This window comes from Salvia splendens, chromosome 6 (genome assembly GCF_004379255.2).
Source record: "Salvia splendens isolate huo1 chromosome 6, SspV2, whole genome shotgun sequence".
NCBI classification, from domain to species: domain Eukaryota; kingdom Viridiplantae; phylum Streptophyta; class Magnoliopsida; order Lamiales; family Lamiaceae; genus Salvia; species Salvia splendens.
In genome coordinates this window covers 1,737,965-1,757,341 of record NC_056037.1, presented here as the reverse complement: position 1 = coordinate 1,757,341, position 19,377 = coordinate 1,737,965, and the positions used below count along the sequence as shown (strand labels likewise).

At 35.6% G+C, this 19,377-nt stretch overlaps 1 protein-coding gene across 2 annotated transcripts; it reads right to left on the bottom strand.

Moving 5' to 3' along the window:
* Positions 1-3,917: 3,917 nt before the first annotated feature.
* LOC121808557 (protein NLP9-like) lies at positions 3,918-9,224 on the bottom strand. Of its 2 annotated transcripts, XM_042209111.1 has the most exons (8): positions 9,138-9,181; positions 8,406-8,456; positions 8,123-8,309; positions 7,160-8,039; positions 6,766-6,810; positions 5,907-6,659; positions 5,481-5,604; positions 3,918-5,263 (listed from the first exon to the last, which is right to left on the bottom strand). In XM_042209111.1, the coding sequence occupies exons 4-8, from the start codon at positions 8,021-8,023 to the stop codon at positions 4,179-4,181; spliced, it is 2,871 nt and encodes a 956-aa protein (XP_042065045.1). In that variant the 5' UTR covers positions 8,024-8,039; positions 8,123-8,309; positions 8,406-8,456; positions 9,138-9,181; the 3' UTR covers positions 3,918-4,178. The 2 variants fall into 2 exon arrangements, with proteins under 2 accessions (XP_042065045.1, XP_042065044.1); XM_042209110.1 differs by having other exon boundaries at positions 7,160-8,309; positions 9,138-9,224.
* Between the last annotated feature and the right edge of the window lie 10,153 nt (positions 9,225-19,377).

The window sequence follows — 19,377 nt, the reverse complement described above, 5'->3', positions numbered from 1 at the left end:
CTTTTCCCAATATGTAGAAGAATGTATCATCTGGTGCTGTCAATATCCAATTTTGAAGGATTCAACGGGTGATTTTCCATCAACTCAATTCGGACAGAATACTTGTGGCCACTATTAATAGCTTGGGAAAGCACTCGACAACACTCATATGTCGTATCAAACAAGGACTTATTATTCCCAAATTTGCCGACTAGCCCACAATTCACACCAATTAAAAAAATAAAAACAATAATATTTATAAAATAATAAATTACCCAAATTTCGATTTTTTTTTTTATCGCGCGTGTACATTATATAGGGTGGGTGGGTGGGCTATTTTTTAGTTTCCGTTTACCTCATTTGTGAGGCGACCAAATCTTCTACACTTAAAATCTTTGGGCTTTTTATGGGCTTGATTCGTAACAATTTAAAAGTAGAGTAATTGCATGATCTATCTCAATTTTGGGCTTGATTTGCTCATTTTTAAGGTGTTGTTTTTTATAATTAAAGATAGAGATAGGTAGGCAAATCTTTTTCTTAATGAGTCTGAATTAATAAATTAATAAGAAAATGATGGCAAACTTGATTAACTTTTAAAATACTATTAAAATGATGAGCAAGCATCAATTATTTCTCATCTCTCTATGACGACATCATTTTGGAGATTTCGACATACCACCTTGGATTTAATTTGGGCGAAATTTGATTTTGTGAGAAATTGACTACATGCTACAATTTTGTTCTACTAATTTTTTTTCATCGGATTCAAATTTGATGGTAAAAACCTGAACTGAACTATGGTTGATGTATTTATTTTTTGGCTATTAGCCTTATAATATATGCTTTACATTTATTCCACTTGAGAATTCACTAATATGTTGGTATTATATATTTATAATAGTAAGAATATAATGATATATATCTTTAAAAAAGTTGCTTGAAAGATTTAAAAATATAGTTTGCATTTACTTCACTAATATGTAGACATTGACATGAACAAACACAATTGCATTGTACTGAACTGTTATACGTTTATCCAATTCAAGCTAAAATAACAATAATCTAATCTTCCATAAACATGGTCTGATCGCAACAAATCATACATAGCTTCACAAAAAAAGCTAGCGATTAACATCTGTGTTAAAGGGAAAAAAAGTTTGGTAGAGTTTAAAACAAAAATTAATAAAAACATGGTCCCAATATAACAAATCAGATATAGCATCCAAAAAAGGTCACACATTAATATTAGACAAATAGATTTTAAAACAAAAATAATAAAAATATGTACAGTATATAAAAAAATCTTATACCTGATTCTGATTGTGCAATTTAGGAAATGGGCTGTGGAGAAGATCAGAAGAATATAAGATAAGAATTTACAACCGAATAAATCAATAGAAAATGTATCGGACAAAATTATTGAAAAATAAAATACTACTACTGCTACTATTTTAGGGTTTCGGAGTGAGCTGAAATTTTAATACTATATTGTATTTTAATCATAATTTGTGACTAAACTTGTAAATATTTCAGTTACTTTTATATTGGAATTAATAAAATGCAACTACATATAGAAAGCAAATCGAAATTCAAATTGGTAAAATGCGTCTATGATAATGAATTAATGATGTTTCGCACTGAATAATCATTATGCTATTAGTTGGATATAGAGAAGGGAAAAATTCTTAATTGGGTTATTTAAAAAAATTATTTATTTATATTAACTAAAATCCAATTGGATTCAATAATCTTTAATCATAATCTTAATCTTAATCTTAATCTTAATCTTAATCTTAATCTTAATCTTAATCTTAATCTTAATCTTAATCTTAATCTTAATCTTAATCTTAATCTTAATCTTAATCTTAATCTTAATCTTAATCTTAATCTATACAGTTATCCTAAAAAATTACAATATGCTTCAAAGCTCAAAAACCTGAAAATCTGATACTACCAAATAAAACAAGATATAGATAAAAAGAAGTGATTAAAAAACAATATGCACTCCACATAATTAGGAGGATGTATATAGGGCAGATTTAGGAAACAAAAGTCCTGGAGTCAGAGTGGTGCGACGATAAGTGCCATAAACATATTGTTATTATAAAAAAATGTCTTACTACATATATATAATAATATAAATCATTCTTCTGCTTTGAAAAACAGTATATACTATTGAGAAAAAAAATGAATACATTTTTTAAGTTTTTCTTAAGATGAAAAAGAAGGTGAAATTAAGAACAAATGAGCTCCCGGACCAACTCGAACATGAGGAATAGTACACCAACTGACCAAACCAACACAACCACTACTATCTGCAAACACAAACAAAAAAGTTGTATCAAATCAGATATTCTGTAAATAAAAAAAGACTATATAGTGTTCAAAATACCTGATACAACAGTGTATCATCAATGTGCAGCACAAGACCTTTAAAAATATGAATTCCTGGTACTTGGATGAGACTATACAGTAGTACCGCACAAGTAAGGAAATGCATATTAGTAGAACGGTTTGCCAATCTCGATAGTATGATGCATATATGTGCGATTATTAACTCCAATATGCAAGTGAAAACAGCTACATTGTAGTTATTATGTCCGAGAAGGATGACACCAAAAATGAACAACAACGTAGAAATTCCCTGTGATTGAGAAAAAATCAGAAAAACAGACAAGGATTAATCAGAATAATTAAAGAAAATAGAGAATCATATCCGAGAACAGAGAGATGGATCAAAATCATCACAAATCAATTCTGGAAACAGACATAAATTGAATCCGAAGTCAAAACAGAAAACAAAGAATCAAAATCATCACAAATCAGTTCTGAAAACAGACAAGTCAAAGAGATTTCGATATAGATGTACCGTTTATCTAACCTTATATTTAATCATTAATCTGCCATTAAATGGTCTGTCAAGACAAGAAAATTACTTAATATATGTCTGTCAACACATTGCATCAAATGAACTTTTGAATCTTCAAACTAACTTCAAAGATGCGAGAGATCATGTGGAGCAAGAATGCATAGAAGAACATAGGCTGCATAGTTGTAAAAGTGCGGATGCAATTTTTAAAAATGACTTAGTAGATGAAATGAGGATTTTTTTTATACCAAAAATCCCTATATTATTAGTAATAATTTTATTTTGATAACCGAAGTACCATCTAATTGTAATAATTGAAGTAAGATTTTTTTAATTAAATTCCTGATTGATAAAATAAAATGATTATTACCCCTATGAAAATATATTCAATAATTTGTAATACTAGTACATTGGGATTGACTTCATAAGTTATTTATTTAATATTTATTACCCCTCCGTCCATGAAAAATAGTCTCATTTCGCCATTTTGGGATGTCCACAAAAAATAGTCTCATTTTTAAAAATTGAAAGTTTCTCTCACATATTTCACTCACTTTTTCTCCATGTCTCTTTTGTTGTACCTTTTTCTCCACATCTCTCTTACTTTACCAATTTTTCATTAAAACTCGTGCGGTCACTAATGAGACTATTTTTTGTGGATGGAGAGAGTATATATATGGAGTACATGATTTACTGATTACATTGAGATTTTACTAATAATTTATTAATAATGACATAATAGATATGATTACTACTATACTTATATAATTTAAAGTATTTATTATTATTGTTATTATAATCATAAATTCATAATTCGGGTATTAATTGCATATTTTAAAAACTGTTTTCAACAGTATTATATTCCTTCTAAATTTTGGCGAGATTCAGAAAATAGTAGGAAGTCGTTTGAATGGGCATCGAGAGTCATTAGTGGTCTTGTTACATTTCTTGTTGATATTTGATCTCTTCAATGTAAGAATGATAAGGCCATTTTTTTACATCATATACAAATAAATATGCACTCGTTTGTTAAAGAAAATTGCAATTTAAATATGTCACCCGAAGAGAATACTGTAAAGAAATGCATTATACACGACAAAGTAAAGAGTGAATTGTAACAAAGATTATATACACAATCTAACACTGTCCTATTAATTACCATATACTTATCTATCTATAATCTTCACAGTAGTGCAAAATGGTATGAATTTGAGCGTTTTTTCCTTTTCCTTCATATGAGCTTCATACCTTTTGTTGATGGATCCATGAGCATGGATCATCATCTGGAATAGTTCGAAATCAGTTGTACGCCGGCACCAGCTGCAGATGATCAAGAACCCTCTCCTAGGAAGCAGTTGCTGCCACCAGAGCTTCCTATAGCACTTACCTCGTCACGAACGAGAAACTTCACACTGCGAGTGCCCATGAAATCTAATATTTCGAGACATTCTTGCAAATCCGAATCACTTACCAACATCACCCATTCCTCTTCATCGTCCAAATACTTGAGCTGGAACTGACCTACCTGGAGTTTGAATCTCCTTGCTATTTCCTCATACAGTAGAATGCACCCGGAAGCTGTGTCGAATTTGAACCGGACCATGTCGTCTTTGTAAGTAGCCTTCACTACTATTTTTGACCCACTATCTATATGACCGGTTTCACTTTTATGATTCTGCCTCTTGCTGGAGCTTCTGGAGCTTGATGAACTGTTGTTCATCAGTGATCCAGATCCAGACCCGTCAGATGAGCCTGTCATGCCCGAGGAACTAGGTTGGTTGTGTTCGCGGGAAGTGACAATTTCATCTTTTGATCTGGTATCCACCTTGTTACCAACTGCCACCGAGCTTGAGTTTTGAGGAATGAAATGAGATTTATTAGTGAATTCCCACCTATCGGGGGTTTTTGAGGGAAGGAACGAACTCGGTAAGACATTTGGAGAAGTTGTCCAATGCACACTGTTTAGGCTGATAGGTCGGGTTACCCCAGTATCTAGTGCAGCTAACCTAGATTGCTCTAAACTCGGCAGATGAGGAGGACGTGGCTCACATTTTCCTACCATTTGGCTTCCATCTAAGAGACACTCATCTTCCATTTTTACAATGGAGGTTTGAACGTCCATGAAAGATGATGCTGGTGCAGAGTTTATATTTTGGATTAAATCAAAGTCTCTAATCATACCATCTTTGTTGGGCAGGCCAGTTCTTTTTCTAGTCTCGAATTCTTCGACGATAGGACCAGTAGGAACAAGACCGCCTGTTGCTGGATCAAACTTCAATCCTCCTTCCACCCCTTGGACAGAATCAAGCACGCTTTGTATCTTTCTCAAAGAACGATTCACCTTATTGATTTTTCGAGAAGGCCATCGTGAGATGCCATATTGTCTGCATATCCTTTTCAGAGTAGTTGGGCACACTACAAAAATAAAATTAAAAAAATAAGAAGTTGAGATTCTAATGTGTGTGTATGTGTTTTGATGTTTTTGCAACATGTGATGCTTGAAATTATGAAATGCATCATAAAAAGTTTTTATTTCACATATGTACACATTAAACGCATTTTCTCGAGTGTGGAAATTGTGAAATGATGGGAAGCGTGCAACCAAATTATGGAATTTGTAAGCAAGACTAACCACCAATACTTTTCGCGGCGTCTTTGAGGCTCCCGGAGAAGTATTGTTGAAGAACACTTAAGCTAACATGTTTCTCAGCTGTACTTCGCTTCTTCTCCACATGTTTCCTCGAGCCAGCCACATTCTACAGCCATTAGTAATTCTAAGCGAATTAGTTGCAAATCTATTTAATAAAAAGAGTACAATTACTCACAGATATTGAGATCAAACGAATTTAACAAAACTAGTAAAAGACTGATCCTCCATGAGTATATTAGCTTCATTAATCAGTAAATGCAACAGTGAAAAATGTACTTGCTGAGAGTATTGAGTTTAGGCATTATTTCATATCACATAACAAAACTATTATCACAGGTTCACAATGTATCTGAAAATAACACGCAATGATCGGGAATACTAAATTGTAAATGGCAAAATAACAATCACCTGGTCTTGAGGACTATCAGCTTCTTTCCTAGTGGTTGTCGATCCAACTACATTCTGAGGAACGGGATCGATATTTTTCAAATTTCCACCAATAAACGACTGTTCAGGACTCCTCTCTGATACTGTTGTTGATGATATGTTTCTCATTTCCGAATCCTGTGATTTCAATTTGGAGTCACCCATCCCATGTAATTCAGTTTCAGATACAGTCCTTAAACTCTTACAGATCCTCTGCATGGTACCAGAGAGGTTATTAAGCAGTAGTTGTTGTTCTGTACTTCCCTTCATATTGACAGGAAGAAAGAACTCCAATATATAGTCACTGTCACCCGTATAAGTACTTCTTAGGCGGATTGCAACTGCAGCACTTAGGCCAAATTTACGGGCATGATGAACAAGTGGATACTCGCTTATATGATATTCCTTGACATCATGGTAAAAGAATGGGTGGGTCGATTGTAGAGCCTTTCCAGCAATTCCTTGTCCTTCCTCAAGATAATGTTCCTGGCATGCATGCACGAAATCCTTCATATCTTTGTCATTCACGTAACAGGCACTATCCTCAATGCATAGTACAATTTTCTCATTTACATTCCTATTGTGTTCTCTAGCATGTATCTGCATAGTTCCTTCACCCTGCCCCAAACTACAAGGTATCCATGTTAATGCAAGAGGCAGTCGATGTGCATAGCATACTGCACGTAAAACATCTGTAATCTCGGATAAAGCTGCTCTTTGATTATTGGATAAACTCTGCAAAACAATAATTGGTTTTAAAATAGATGGACTATAAGACCATGTAATGAAGACAGTCCTAAAAAATGAACAATCAGATCAGATCAGATCAGTTGATGAATACCTGGGAAAAATGTCTCGGAGGTGCAGGGCTCCTTAATTTCACAGCCTGTAAATAGTCAAAGAGAATATGTAAAACAACGATAGAGTAATGCACAACATACAATTTTTAACCCAATTTACTAAGAACTACTTGTAATGGTTCACAGCTTGTATGTAAAAACAATGGTAAGGTAATAGGGAACATACAATTTATAACCCGATTTACTAAGAATTAAATGTCATGCCCCATTATATGCAGATACAGGCCTAAAAAAACAGAAGCAGATTCACATGCCCCATAATAATGATTTAGAGTTCAATATTCACCTATTCAAAAAAAGGATAGGGTACAAGTTTTTGTAAAGAATACAAAATAAATTTAATGAACATTTTAAAAAAATATTTGGTAAACTGACCTGGAGTGCGCGACAAACATTTTCCATCTCCAAATCAAAATTGGACTTCTCCATCGTGGTAACAAGTTCTAGCACGGCACAGCACGGACTTTCAAGCAACTCGTCATCAAAAACAGGTATAGCAATGGATCCTCGAACTTCATGGTCAATAGCATATTGTACCCGATGGTACTCACCCTTACTGTAGTACATTACGTTTGAGGTCCATTCTGGAACCCTTGAAGCAAATACACGACCAGGAAGCCCTGAGAAAGATCCTGCCTTTGATTCTGCTGCAAATGTAAATGACCTAGACACTTCACGATATCCGATAAGTGTTTGGTCAAGTAAAAAAGGTTGGTCAGAAGTGCTTAAGATGTATTGATCCCCATTCTTCATCGGAACCCACACTTGAGCTAAAATACCCCTTCCAGACCATTCTTTGAATAGATCCAAAGCTCTTAGCATTCGCTCAGCCAGAGATTGGATAGGAGGCCTTGGGATCACACTGTTCCCTACATCACCAATTAGCTTATGCTTCGGGCTTCTATCTCTCATCTCAGTCAAACTGAGCCCATCATCAACAGGGCTTCTTGTGAAAGGAAGTTGGTAGTCGACATTATGAAGCACCACCTTGTCTTCATTCATAGATGAACTTCCATTAACATCACTATCCAATAGTGACATTCCCGAATTATGCTGCGTGAAGTTCAATCCATCAAGAGGCGAGAAATTGGCAAAGGAGGGAAACATCTGGTCCACCAAATTGTTGGGGCTGTTGCACCATCCAGCATATGTGTCAAAATTCATCAGATCCACTGCATTACCAAACGAGTCCTCCACATTTGAGCTCTGTGCACTCTCATCTGTTGACCTTGCAGCCATATCCACCACCCGATTCCTAGGTAAATACGGAAATTCGTTACTCTTTCCGTTACTGGAAAAGGGGTACTCCATTTTACCTAGAGTGGCCAAAAACTTAACAAGAAAAGCAACTGTCAGAGAATTTCTGAAGGACTTGAAGTACAATACGGCTCTGTAGAGTTTCTCAATGGTGCCATACGCATTATAAAGCGTCCACTTGTTATCATATTAAACCGGGTTACACTTTTGGCTCAAAAATTTGTAACACTCCCTAATGAGCATCGCAGTTGTCCAAAAGACTGGAAACCTGCAGTACACATATTTGGATTTACATCTTTCTCCCCTCTTAAGTATGTCTATGAACAAGATGAAAAAATATTGTTGGAAAGGCTCCCAGACAAACCTTTAAAATTTCGAGATGCTGAGGCATAAAAAAACAGTGAGGTTGAACATACTGCAATATCAACAAAAAGGTGAAAGTGAATAGATTGTCAATAAAATTAGTAAATTACAAGTTGAGATCTAACTAAAATTATGCGTACACAGGCTATACAATATGATGCATATCACGTATACTTCTATTATCGAGTTCTGAGCATTGGTATGCTATGAAAATGCAAATTAGATCTTTAAAACTTCAAGCAGTTCAAATTAAACATTCAAGGAAAAAGTGCAGCTTATCAAACTAACGAGTAAATATGTTAAAAACATAAACAGAGTAACAAACAATACTTCAATCAAAAATAACAAAAATCTGATTCCTGAAGATAGAGAAGCAACATCATAATTCATAACTATGCATTAATTAAGCTACAGCTTACCAAATTTCACTTCAGAGATTCAAATCCATTGTAATTCAGTAAAATCAATATCCCCGTCCCCACACTTATCAAACAAAATTAGATCAATTTCCTCAAATCATAAAGCTAAAACACTGTAACACGCATCGAATTCAATCGCTTCCACCTCTGTCGAGAACTTAAACACAGTAAAAATGGGGAAATCCGGATTAGGAAAGTATACTGAGCTTAGCAATACATTGCGCCGGATAAACGCATGAACTCCATTTGATTGAATTCAATATTCGTTGCAAAAGTAGGGAGGTGAAGAAGAATACGAAGAAGGAAGAATTTACCAGGCGGTGGCAGCGGCGGTGGAGCAGTGAAGAACAACGGCTGCGTGCGGCTTTGCTTTTTCTTGACTTTGTAACTTTGTAATTAATCTTTTTGTTTATAACAAATCGCACCCTCACCCCTCCCAGCCCCCCACCCCCACCCCCAAACCTCCTCTACAGCCACGTAGATTTGATTTAATCATCGTCACGTTTACCCATTTTTTCAATTTAATTATTAATGTACTTACATTAGTAATTTTCCATTTATTCGTAAATTAATTCAATTCAAATATATAAATATAAATAAACTAAAAATTTAAGAAATGAATAAATAAATCTAAGTGAATTATATTATAATTCCCGTAAATTATGAGTGTTGATTATAAGTAATGTGGAATCCGTGAATAATGTAGTAGAAAATGTTGGAGTACTAGTGAAGTGTATTTACTCTTTTGTAAGTTAGAACTTCACTAATTCAATATTATTAGTTGTAATATTTAACTACATTTTGACACTACTTCATGTGTTGTTAGTTAGGTGGAACTTAGTTTAATTTAGATCAAAGTGAATTAAATTTTCATTTCTTCAAGTATAGATCTCCCAGTGTGAAACAATATTGCTCATTTTATTGCATTTAAACTTTAAACAAAACTCATCTACATAGGACTATTATTAGAATTACCTCATAGACTAAAAGAAAATCACTGTCTTCATTCAAATTAAAATTTCAAAATATATATGGGTTTTAACTTTTAAAATATAAATGTTGCAACAAACACATTTCAATTAACTGTAAGATATTCTACCGTCAATTAATAAGTCGAAATATCAAGTCATTTTGACTGTGTTGCTTGTTAAAAATAGTAGTGTATAGTAATAGCTCTCAGCCATCAAACACGTATGGAATTACAAAATTTGAGACAATCGAAATAGTAATTGGCAATTTGGCATGTTAGAGCTTTATTATTTGTCAGTCAAAATTTTGAAACTTGATAAAACTCAATATGACTTGGGGTAAATTCACGAATGTACGTCATGGGAGATGATATCCGCCATTTGTACCCGGAAAAAAAACATTTCCAGTGATGGGAAAGACGCGTGAGGCTCTCGTGTCTTTGATAAACCAAACACGCGATAGTCTCTTGTGTGTATACAAAACACGCGTTACTCTCATGCGTGTTTTAATTAAACACGCATCAAGCTCATGCGTGTTTTAATTAAACACGCATCAAGCTCATGCGTGTTTGAATGAATGAAAAATCGAAAATATTGCTACTATCTGCGTAGGATTGGAAATTGGATTGGGTTATTAAGGCCCATTAACGTAAACGCCTAAGAAGCAGCGCTGACGCTCTTCTATTCTCCGGCGACTCTCTTACTCCCTCGTCTTCTTCGGCTAAATTCAAACACGCATGAGCTTGATGCGTGTTTAATTAAAACACGCATGAGAGTAACGCGTGTTTTGTATACACGCAAGAGACTATCGAGTGTTTGGTTTATCAAAGACGCGAGAGCCTCACGCGTCTTTCCCATCACTGGAAATGTTTTTTTTTTAGATACAAATGATGGATATCATCTCCCATGACGTACATTCGTGGAATTTAGTCATATGACTTGATACCTGGAATCTAGGTGGCATAAACAATGGAACAAGTGTTGCATTAGATTCCAATTTTATTTTAGTAGTATAACAAGTTTTTTAAAGTTGGAATTTACACATGCCAACCTACCTCACACCTGTCACCTACACATAACATAGGGAATAAAATATTTAATTTACAAGATTTCTCCCCTTATTATAATTTAATCCCCTTTCCTAGTTGTTGGTGGTTGATGTCATGTTCTGCAACGGAAGATATATAATTATAGTGTGTTTGCACCGTATATCACGTCATCTAATAATGCATTTGTTCATGTAATACTTTTTTAAGTAAATTACATATTCTATATAGGAAATCTGAAATCATGTATATTTGTGTATACTCCTTCGTACCAAAGGAATTGATCCAGTTTAATAGCTAGTTGAATAATAGAGGGATATTGGTTAGAAAAATTATAAATTTAAACTCAAATTTTGTATTTTTCCAAAACATTAGAAATAACTAAAAAGTCGTCAAATTTACGTAACATGTCGATTTCCATTCCGAGTCGTTACAGTAATCTTATGTGGCATAATTAATCCTATTTAGGAAAGTATGTGGTGTCAAAACAATGTCGTTAATTGGTTTTAAAATCCGATAATAATAAAAATAGGGTTAAATTTGGTATGTCCCAAAACTGAAAAAAAGAAGCATCAATCTAAAAATAGATTATTATGAAATTTTGTTATTAATTTTTTTAATAAAATTTATTTTTTATAAATAAAATTAATTTTAATAATTAACAGTCATTTTTAAAAAAAATGAGGCAAATACTCGGTTACTCGCAAGTCATGTCATCACCGACGCACCTCATTGAAGAAAAAGACGAGGCGCATGGAGACTAGAGTCATGGTGTGTGCAAGTTCCCTCATGGGAGTGTCGCTCGGACCCCGCGGTGCATTCCGCGCCCGTTAATCTCGTCGGAACGGACCCCAAGACTGGCGTTGCGGATGTTCATAGGAAGCGATGAATTTAGTCGCCTTTGTCATTTGAGACCAATTTCATTCGTAGTAATGTTGATTTTTTAAATCGTTGTAGCGTTTATTTTATTGTTTTCTAAATTTAGGGCGTTGATGATTTTCGCTTTGTGGTTTATTTTTTAATATTCTAAGAGTTTAAGTGACATAACACGTAGGCTATAACTGTTGTCTCTGAATTTTATGTTATTTGATATAGTCGATGCTCGTTTATATGTATATTACTGTTAATTTTTTTATTGAAGAATTTTTCCAACCCATCAAAATTGATTGTTCTTAGTTGCACTATTCAAACTAACAATTGTTACCTCTTATTACAACAAGTTACTCGGACTCTATTTTAATTGTACCTAGAATGATCAATGTAATTTTCACATATAATTTACAATTAGATGGAGGATATATAAATAGAAAAACGAACTTTAATCCTATTCGCAATAGAAAATGGAATGTGTCTAAAGATGATATGGACTTTGATCGTAAAGTGATTAACTTTCTTTCAGACTCGATATTTAGCAATTTGCATATGTTGTACGAGTCATTTTTGTATAGTCAATGATACCAATTGTAATTAAACTGATTTGTTTGGAATGTATGAAGTTTGAACACTTCATCGCAAATGTCTGCTTCCATTTCAAAGAAGCAAATTTCTAAAAGTATCCTAACATGGTTAAAATTGGGTGATATGTCATTGAAAATCCTAACATAATCCTCAACCTAATCACTTTGTGCTTCTCCAATAACAAGGAGAAAGAATCAAAGATTCACATCACATGGTGAATCTTTCATAATATTCTATGATTTGGTTATGTCCAATTTTTTAATGTACAATAGCACATAGTCAAGGTTGCAACCTCTGGCAATATATACTGAATGGCTTAGATATATGTGTATGTATTTAGATAATCACAAGATTGCTAGATACTACTATATCTTTATAAGAATATTTTGGGTATATTCAAAAAGATTCATAACATGTAAAATCCCTTATAAAATTACAAAAGGCTAATTATTTTTTCAACTAAAAAAGCATTGTACTTGGAGATATGGAATAGTATAATTTATGGTGATCTTTTCACAATTAGAGATGTGCTCGATGATAAGTCACATTTGCATGAGTTCCGACATAGATAATTATTTTCATGTACAAGAACTATCACTCATAATAAAGTCACTTTATTCGTATAAATAGTTCAATTAGGTAATTCGCAATGAAGGACGGAGCAACGCGTCTACGTTGCGGGAAAGGGTCGCACCATTTCCATTTCTTTTGAAATTTTTATGCTGATTTGAGATCAGATGGATAGAAGGAAGATGGAAGGGGAGAGAAGAAAGAAAAAATAAATATGTCCTAGTGTTTTTCTTTTAATTGGGATTTGTCTATTACTCCCTATTTATTTAATTGGTACTATGTAAATTGAGGGTGCATATGTCATAATTGTACCCAATTTGTAGTACTACGTCTACTACAAATTAAATCTAACAACAAATCTTTTGGATTAAATCAGAATAAACATTAATCAACTATTGTATTCACTAAAGTAATTTTTTAAATTTTATTAATTTATTTTCATTTTACAAAAATCACAGTTTAAATATATAATTGGAAAATAATTATAAATGATAAATTGAGAAAAAATAGAATTGTAGCCAAAATTATGGACAAATTTTTTTGGCCTGGTTATTGGTATTGTAGTTGAAAATTGAAATGTTTATGGAGCAGCAGAAAATTTTAGGTTTGAGATAATCTTATACAACAGTTGCTTTTTGTTCATTACTAATATTACTTTATTTATGTAATTACTTTTATAAAATAGATTATGAGTTTGTGTCACATATGAGTTCGGGTTGGGCCCGGATCCTACCCAACCCGGTTAGGTATGCGCACGCATAGTAGAATTTGAAAGGCCATTTTATTTTGGGCATTTAAGTTACTACTATATGTTTTGAAATGGGTTTTAAATTTAGACTGAATTTGAATATGCTGGAAATGGGCTCTCCTGAAAAGTCCATCTTCTAAAAAGTAGAGAATTTCTATAAAAAAAATACTCGTACTATTATATTTTCCTAATCTTTCATTCAAGATTCATATTTTATAAATTTTCCATTATAAAATGTGATGATAAGAGGAAAAATATATAAAGACAAAAAAAAAATTGATGGTAAAAGTAAAACTGTTGTTATGAATTAAAGGTGTTTGAGAGATTGAGAGAGAGTGACAGAGTGAGAGCTTGAATCTTGAAGAAGAGTAATTGAATTGAAGAAGAGTAATTGAAGGAACTGTGTAAATCTTATTCAATGTGTGTGAGGAAAAAAGTGTTACAACAACTACTTGATTCTACACTATATAATCTCCTTCATCTAGCTCCTAATCAGCCTGGCAGAATTCAAGAAGAAGAAACAAGAAAACAAGAAGAAGATATTTTTCCTAACTAATTCCAATGGCTAGTTCAAGATATTTGAACTGGGCCTTCTCATTTCCTCCACTCTTAGGCTGACTAGAATTGGGTTGGGCTGCTTTATGCATTACACTTCACAATTCTCCACCTTGCATTCAGCAGCTCAGCCAAGAACACTGACATTGATCAGCTCCTTACAATGCTCCAACTTTTCTTTAGCAGAGCTTTTGTAAGCATGTCGGCTGGGTTGTGTAATGTACTTATCTTCACAACCGACATGCTGGGTTGTGTAATGTACTTATCTTCACAACCTTTGCATTACCCTTCTCCACCTCGTCCCTGATAAAGTGTAGTCGAACGTCGATGTGTTTGCTGCGTTCATGAAACACTTGATGACGAGCTAGACACAATGCACTGCTGCTGTCACAGTGCACTGTTATTGCCTTTTGATGAACCTCAAACTCAGATGTCATTCCCCTGATCCAGAAGCTCTCCTTGACAGCTGAAGTTAATGCTATATACTCGGCCTCTATAGTAGAGAGAGCCACTACACTTTGTAGAGAAGACTTCCAACTAACAGCCGAGCCAAACATAGTAAAGACATAACCAGTTTGAGACTTCCTGTTGTCTAGGTTGGTTGCATAGTCAGCATCACAGAAGCCTTGTACTGCTTCTCCTTCAGACTTATCCCACCTTTTATACAAAATCTCAAACTTCCCTGCTCCTTTCAGATACCTAAGAGTCCATTTCAGAGCATTCCAACGCTCTTTCCCAAATGCAGACATGTATCTGCTTGTAACACTCACAACATGTGAGATATCTGGTCTTGTACATAGCATTGCATACATGAGGCTGCCAATGATATTTATATAAGGAATGCTTTCCAATTCCTTAGCTTCTTGTTGGTTGCTGGAGGCCTGAGCTTTGCACAACTTGAAGTGTTGAGCAATAGGTGTTGCAGTAGGTTTTACATTGCTCAAGTTGAACCTCTTCAACACCTTGTCTACGTAATCTTCTTGAGATAACCACATAGTCTTCTCCTTTCTATTCCTGAATATATCCATGCCTAAGATCCTCTTTGCATCTCATCTTTCATTTCAAAGCTTCTGTTCAGGCCATCTTTCACCAACTGCACTTCTTCTTTGGAAGGCTCTGCTAACAGAATATCATCTACATAGATCAATAGATAAGCCACATGAGCTCCATTCTTTTTCTTAATATACACACAGTCATCATATCTTGATCTAGTAAAGCCACTGTCAGACATATGTGCATCAAACTTCTTATTCCACTGTCTTGGACTTTGCTTGAGTCCATAAAGGCTCTTTTTCAATAAACAGACCCTGCTCTCATCTCCTTTCTTCACATACCCCTCTGGCTGGTGCATGTAGATGTATTCTTCAAGATCTCCATGCAGGAGCGCAGTCTTTACATCAAGTTGTTGCATTTCTCAATTCCTCTGATTTACTACTGACAGCAGAATCCTTATAGATGCATGCTTGACTACTGGAGCAAACACTTCATTATAGTCAACTCCCTCCTCCTGAGTAAATCCTCTAGCTACTAGCCGGGTCTTGTATCTGATGCTCTCAGTACCCACTGACTCCACCTTCTTTTTGTAAAGCCATTTACAGCTAACCAGTTTCATAAACTCAGTTTTCTCTACCAAAATTCAGGTCTTGTTTCTGATTAGTGAGTCTATCTCATCATTCATAGCTTTGATCCATTTTTTGCTTTCACTACTAGCCATGGCTTGGCTGTAGGTAGCAGGCTCTGCACACTCCAACTTCTCAGCTATACACAGAGCATATAAAATAATGTCTGCCTCTGCATATCTGGATGGTGGCCTCATGTTTACTCTTCTGGTTCTATCTCTTGCTAGCTGATAGTCACTGAGATCATCTCCTTGAGTGGTATCTTCATCTGTATCAGACCCAACCTCTACTGGCACTGAACCTGATTGGCTGTTAGTAGCTGCAACAGGCTCCAGAAACTTGTTAATGGACTCTACCTCAACCTGAGTAGACTCTTTCTCTTTTCCCTCATCTGACTTTTCTAGATAAGACATGATGTGCTCAACAAAGGTTACATCTCTACTGATGATAACTTTCTGCTTTCCCTCCTCATCATACCACAACCTATAGCCCTTGACTCCTCCCTGGTAGCCCAGCATGACACACATCAAAGCTCTAGCATCTAACTTGCCTTGCTTGATGTGGGCAAAGCATTTGCAGCCAAATATCCTAACATTTGTATAATCTGGATGATTTCCATACCACCTAAAATCTGGTGTGTCTCCTTTCAAGCTAGTATAAGGGCACTTATTTATCAAATATGCAGCAGTAGCAACAGCTTCCCCCCAGAATTTGTTGCCCATACCAGAGCTAAACAATATACACCTCACCCTCTCCATGAGTGTTATGTTCATCTGTTCTGCTACTTCATTTTGTTGTGGAGTACCTGGGACTATTCTATGCCGCTTGATACCATTCTCCTTACAGTATTCATCAAATTCCCTTGATAGATACTCCCGCCCATTATCTGTCCTCAAGCATCTCAGCTTGGTACCCTTCTCAGCTTCAACTTCTTTGCACCAATATTTGAACTTCTGAAATGCCTCTGATTTTTCCTTCAAGATATAGACCCACACCTTCCTGCTATAATCATCAATTATAGTCATGTAGTATCTTCCACCACCAAGAGTGTTTACTGGTGCTGGACCCCATAAGTCTGAGTGTGCATACTCAAGAGGTGAGGAAGAGTAATGAGCACCTGTAGGGAATGGAGTTCTCTTTGCCTTGCCAAGCACACACTGCTCACATGGATCAAGTTTGGAGCTGACATCTCCTTGGATCAGACCTGACTTCACAAGCTCCTTGACACTTCCTTCAGTTGGATGACCTAGCCTCTCATGCCATAGCCTCAGATCATCAGTTATTACTGAGTTTGAATCTCCAGTAACAGCCTTTGCCATCAAATAATAGAGACTATTTTTCCTTTCAGCCACCATGACAACTTGACTCCCATTTGTAACCTTCATTCTCCCATCAGATGAACTAAAGGTGAACCCCTTCTTCTCCAACAATCCCAGAGACACTAGGTTCCTCTTCACCTCAGGTATGTACCTTACATCACTCAGCATTTTCACAGAGCCATCATGCATTTTTAGCTTTACCTTTCCAATTTCTCTCACATTACAGACATGGTTATTACCCAACAAGACAGAACCACCAGCATCTTTCAACTCATGAAACCAAGACTTATTAGGACACATATGAAAGCTACAACCAGAATCCATAATCCAAACCCCACTCAAATCACTCTCCATCATATTAAGAATCTCTGGTGTAGTACAATCTTCAATGCAATCAGAGGTGGGATGAGATTTACCTGCTTCTGCCTGCTTCTTTTTCCATACGTAGCAGTCTTTCTTGAGGTGTCCAGGCTTCTTGCACCAGTGGCATGATCTGGTCTCTTACTGACCTGGTACAGGGGACTTGCCTTCATCTGGCTTCTTGTTGAACTTTGGCTTCTTGAACTTCTTCACAAGAAGGCTCTCAGGTATAGCCTCTTGAGACTTAGCTGAACCAGTCTGGAGCTCTCTTTACCGCAAGGCTGATTGAACGTCTGTGAGGGTAATAGTTTCCTCCCTCCCATACACCATGGCATCTCTGAGGTGATCATAGCTCCTCGGCAAGGCATTCAGCAGCATGATCGCCTTATCTTCATCATCGATTTGAACATCGACGTTCTCCAGATCATCCACAGCCTTGTTGAATTCCTCCAATTGCTCACTGATTCCCCGATCCTCCAAGAACTTGTATGAATACAGTCTATGCTTCATACACAGGCGATTGGCTAGAGACTTGGTCATATACAAGCTCTCTAACTTCTCCAAGACCCCAGCCGCTGTTGTTTCCTTTGAGACTTCCTTCAATACCTTATCTCCAAGGCAAAGGATGACCACGCTATGCGCCTTAGTGTGGATCTCAATGAGCTTGATCTTCTTTTCATCCGGTACTTCTCCGGCCTTCAGATCTGCGGCTTTCTCCTCCAAAGCTGCAGAAAGACTCTGCTGAATCAGTAGCGCTCTGATCTTCAAGCGCCACAACCCGAAATAATTTTTTCCGGTTAATTTTTCGGCCTCCAATCGCGCAGCCATCTTGCAATCGATCTCCCTCAAATCGCCTTCCCACAGACGGCGCCAATTGTTATGAATCGAAGGTGTTTGAGAGATTGAGAGAGAGTGACAGAGTGAGAGCTTGAATCTTGAAGAAGAGTAATTGAAGGAACTGTGTAAATCTTATTCAATGTGTGTGAGGAAAAAAGTGTTACAACAACTACTTGATTCTACACTATATAATCTCCTTCATCTAGCTCCTAATCGGCCTAATAGAATTCAAGAAGAAGAAACAAGAAAACAAGAAGAAGATATTTTTTCTAACTAATTCCAACGGCTAGTTCAAGATATTTGAACTTGGCCTTCTCATTTCCTCCACTCTTGCGCTGACTAGAATTGGGCTGGGCTGCTTTATGCATTACACTTCACAACTGCAAAGACGCGAACCTTAAATTAATTGGACTATTAAAGGTTGTGTAGGTTTTTTGTGATCGATTTTTTTTTTGTAAGAAAGTATTTAAAATGGTCAGTTTTAATATTCTTACGTTAATTATTCGACAATAAAATTGAAACTGCAAGATATATGAGTTTAATGATTCATCGAAATTATCCCTTGTAAGTAAATATGGTCCATGAAGATACCTTCTTTTATGAGCAATGTTAATACAGTTATATCTTAAGTATTCCTCGAATTTTAATAATGGAATCAATATGTTGTAATAAAATCAGCTAAAAATATATAGCGACATAAACACATATTTTTATATCGACAGAACCGTTAATGTTATGTTTGGAACTAGCACACGGTTAAAAAGCACGTCCTGTATTTTTTAGAGCAACTCTCATGTGCGTGTTTGGTGAATGTGCAAGGTGAGTTATGGGAAGGTGGGGGAAGAGACATTGAATTGAGGGGAGTCTCTCGCGACCGCGAGAAATTCGATGCAGAGGTTGGGGTTGACGCGGTGGAAGGAGAAGAAGACGACAACGTAAGAAGGGAATGATGCAATGATTGTAGAGGGGGAACGACTATGAATATAGTACGTGCGCAGTATGGTCTTTTTTTCTCATGGAATTGTGTATTTGTTAAAAATATCCAACTGACAACTAATAACGACATAAATGGAT

Bases quoted from the DNA above. Each gene is read 5' to 3' on its own strand.
- LOC121808557 (XM_042209110.1), bottom strand. From the start codon at position 8,095: ATGGAGTACCCCTTTTCCAGTAACGGAAAGAGTAACGAATTTCCGTAT. The intron at 6,660-6,765 runs GTATTCATCAAC...ATTGTTTTGCAG, and splicing joins CTCCGAGACATTTTTCCCAG to AGTTTATCCAATAATCAAAG. The intron at 5,264-5,480 runs GTTAGTCTTGCT...TTATTTTTGTAG, and splicing joins CGCCGCGAAAAGTATTGGTG to TGTGCCCAACTACTCTGAAA.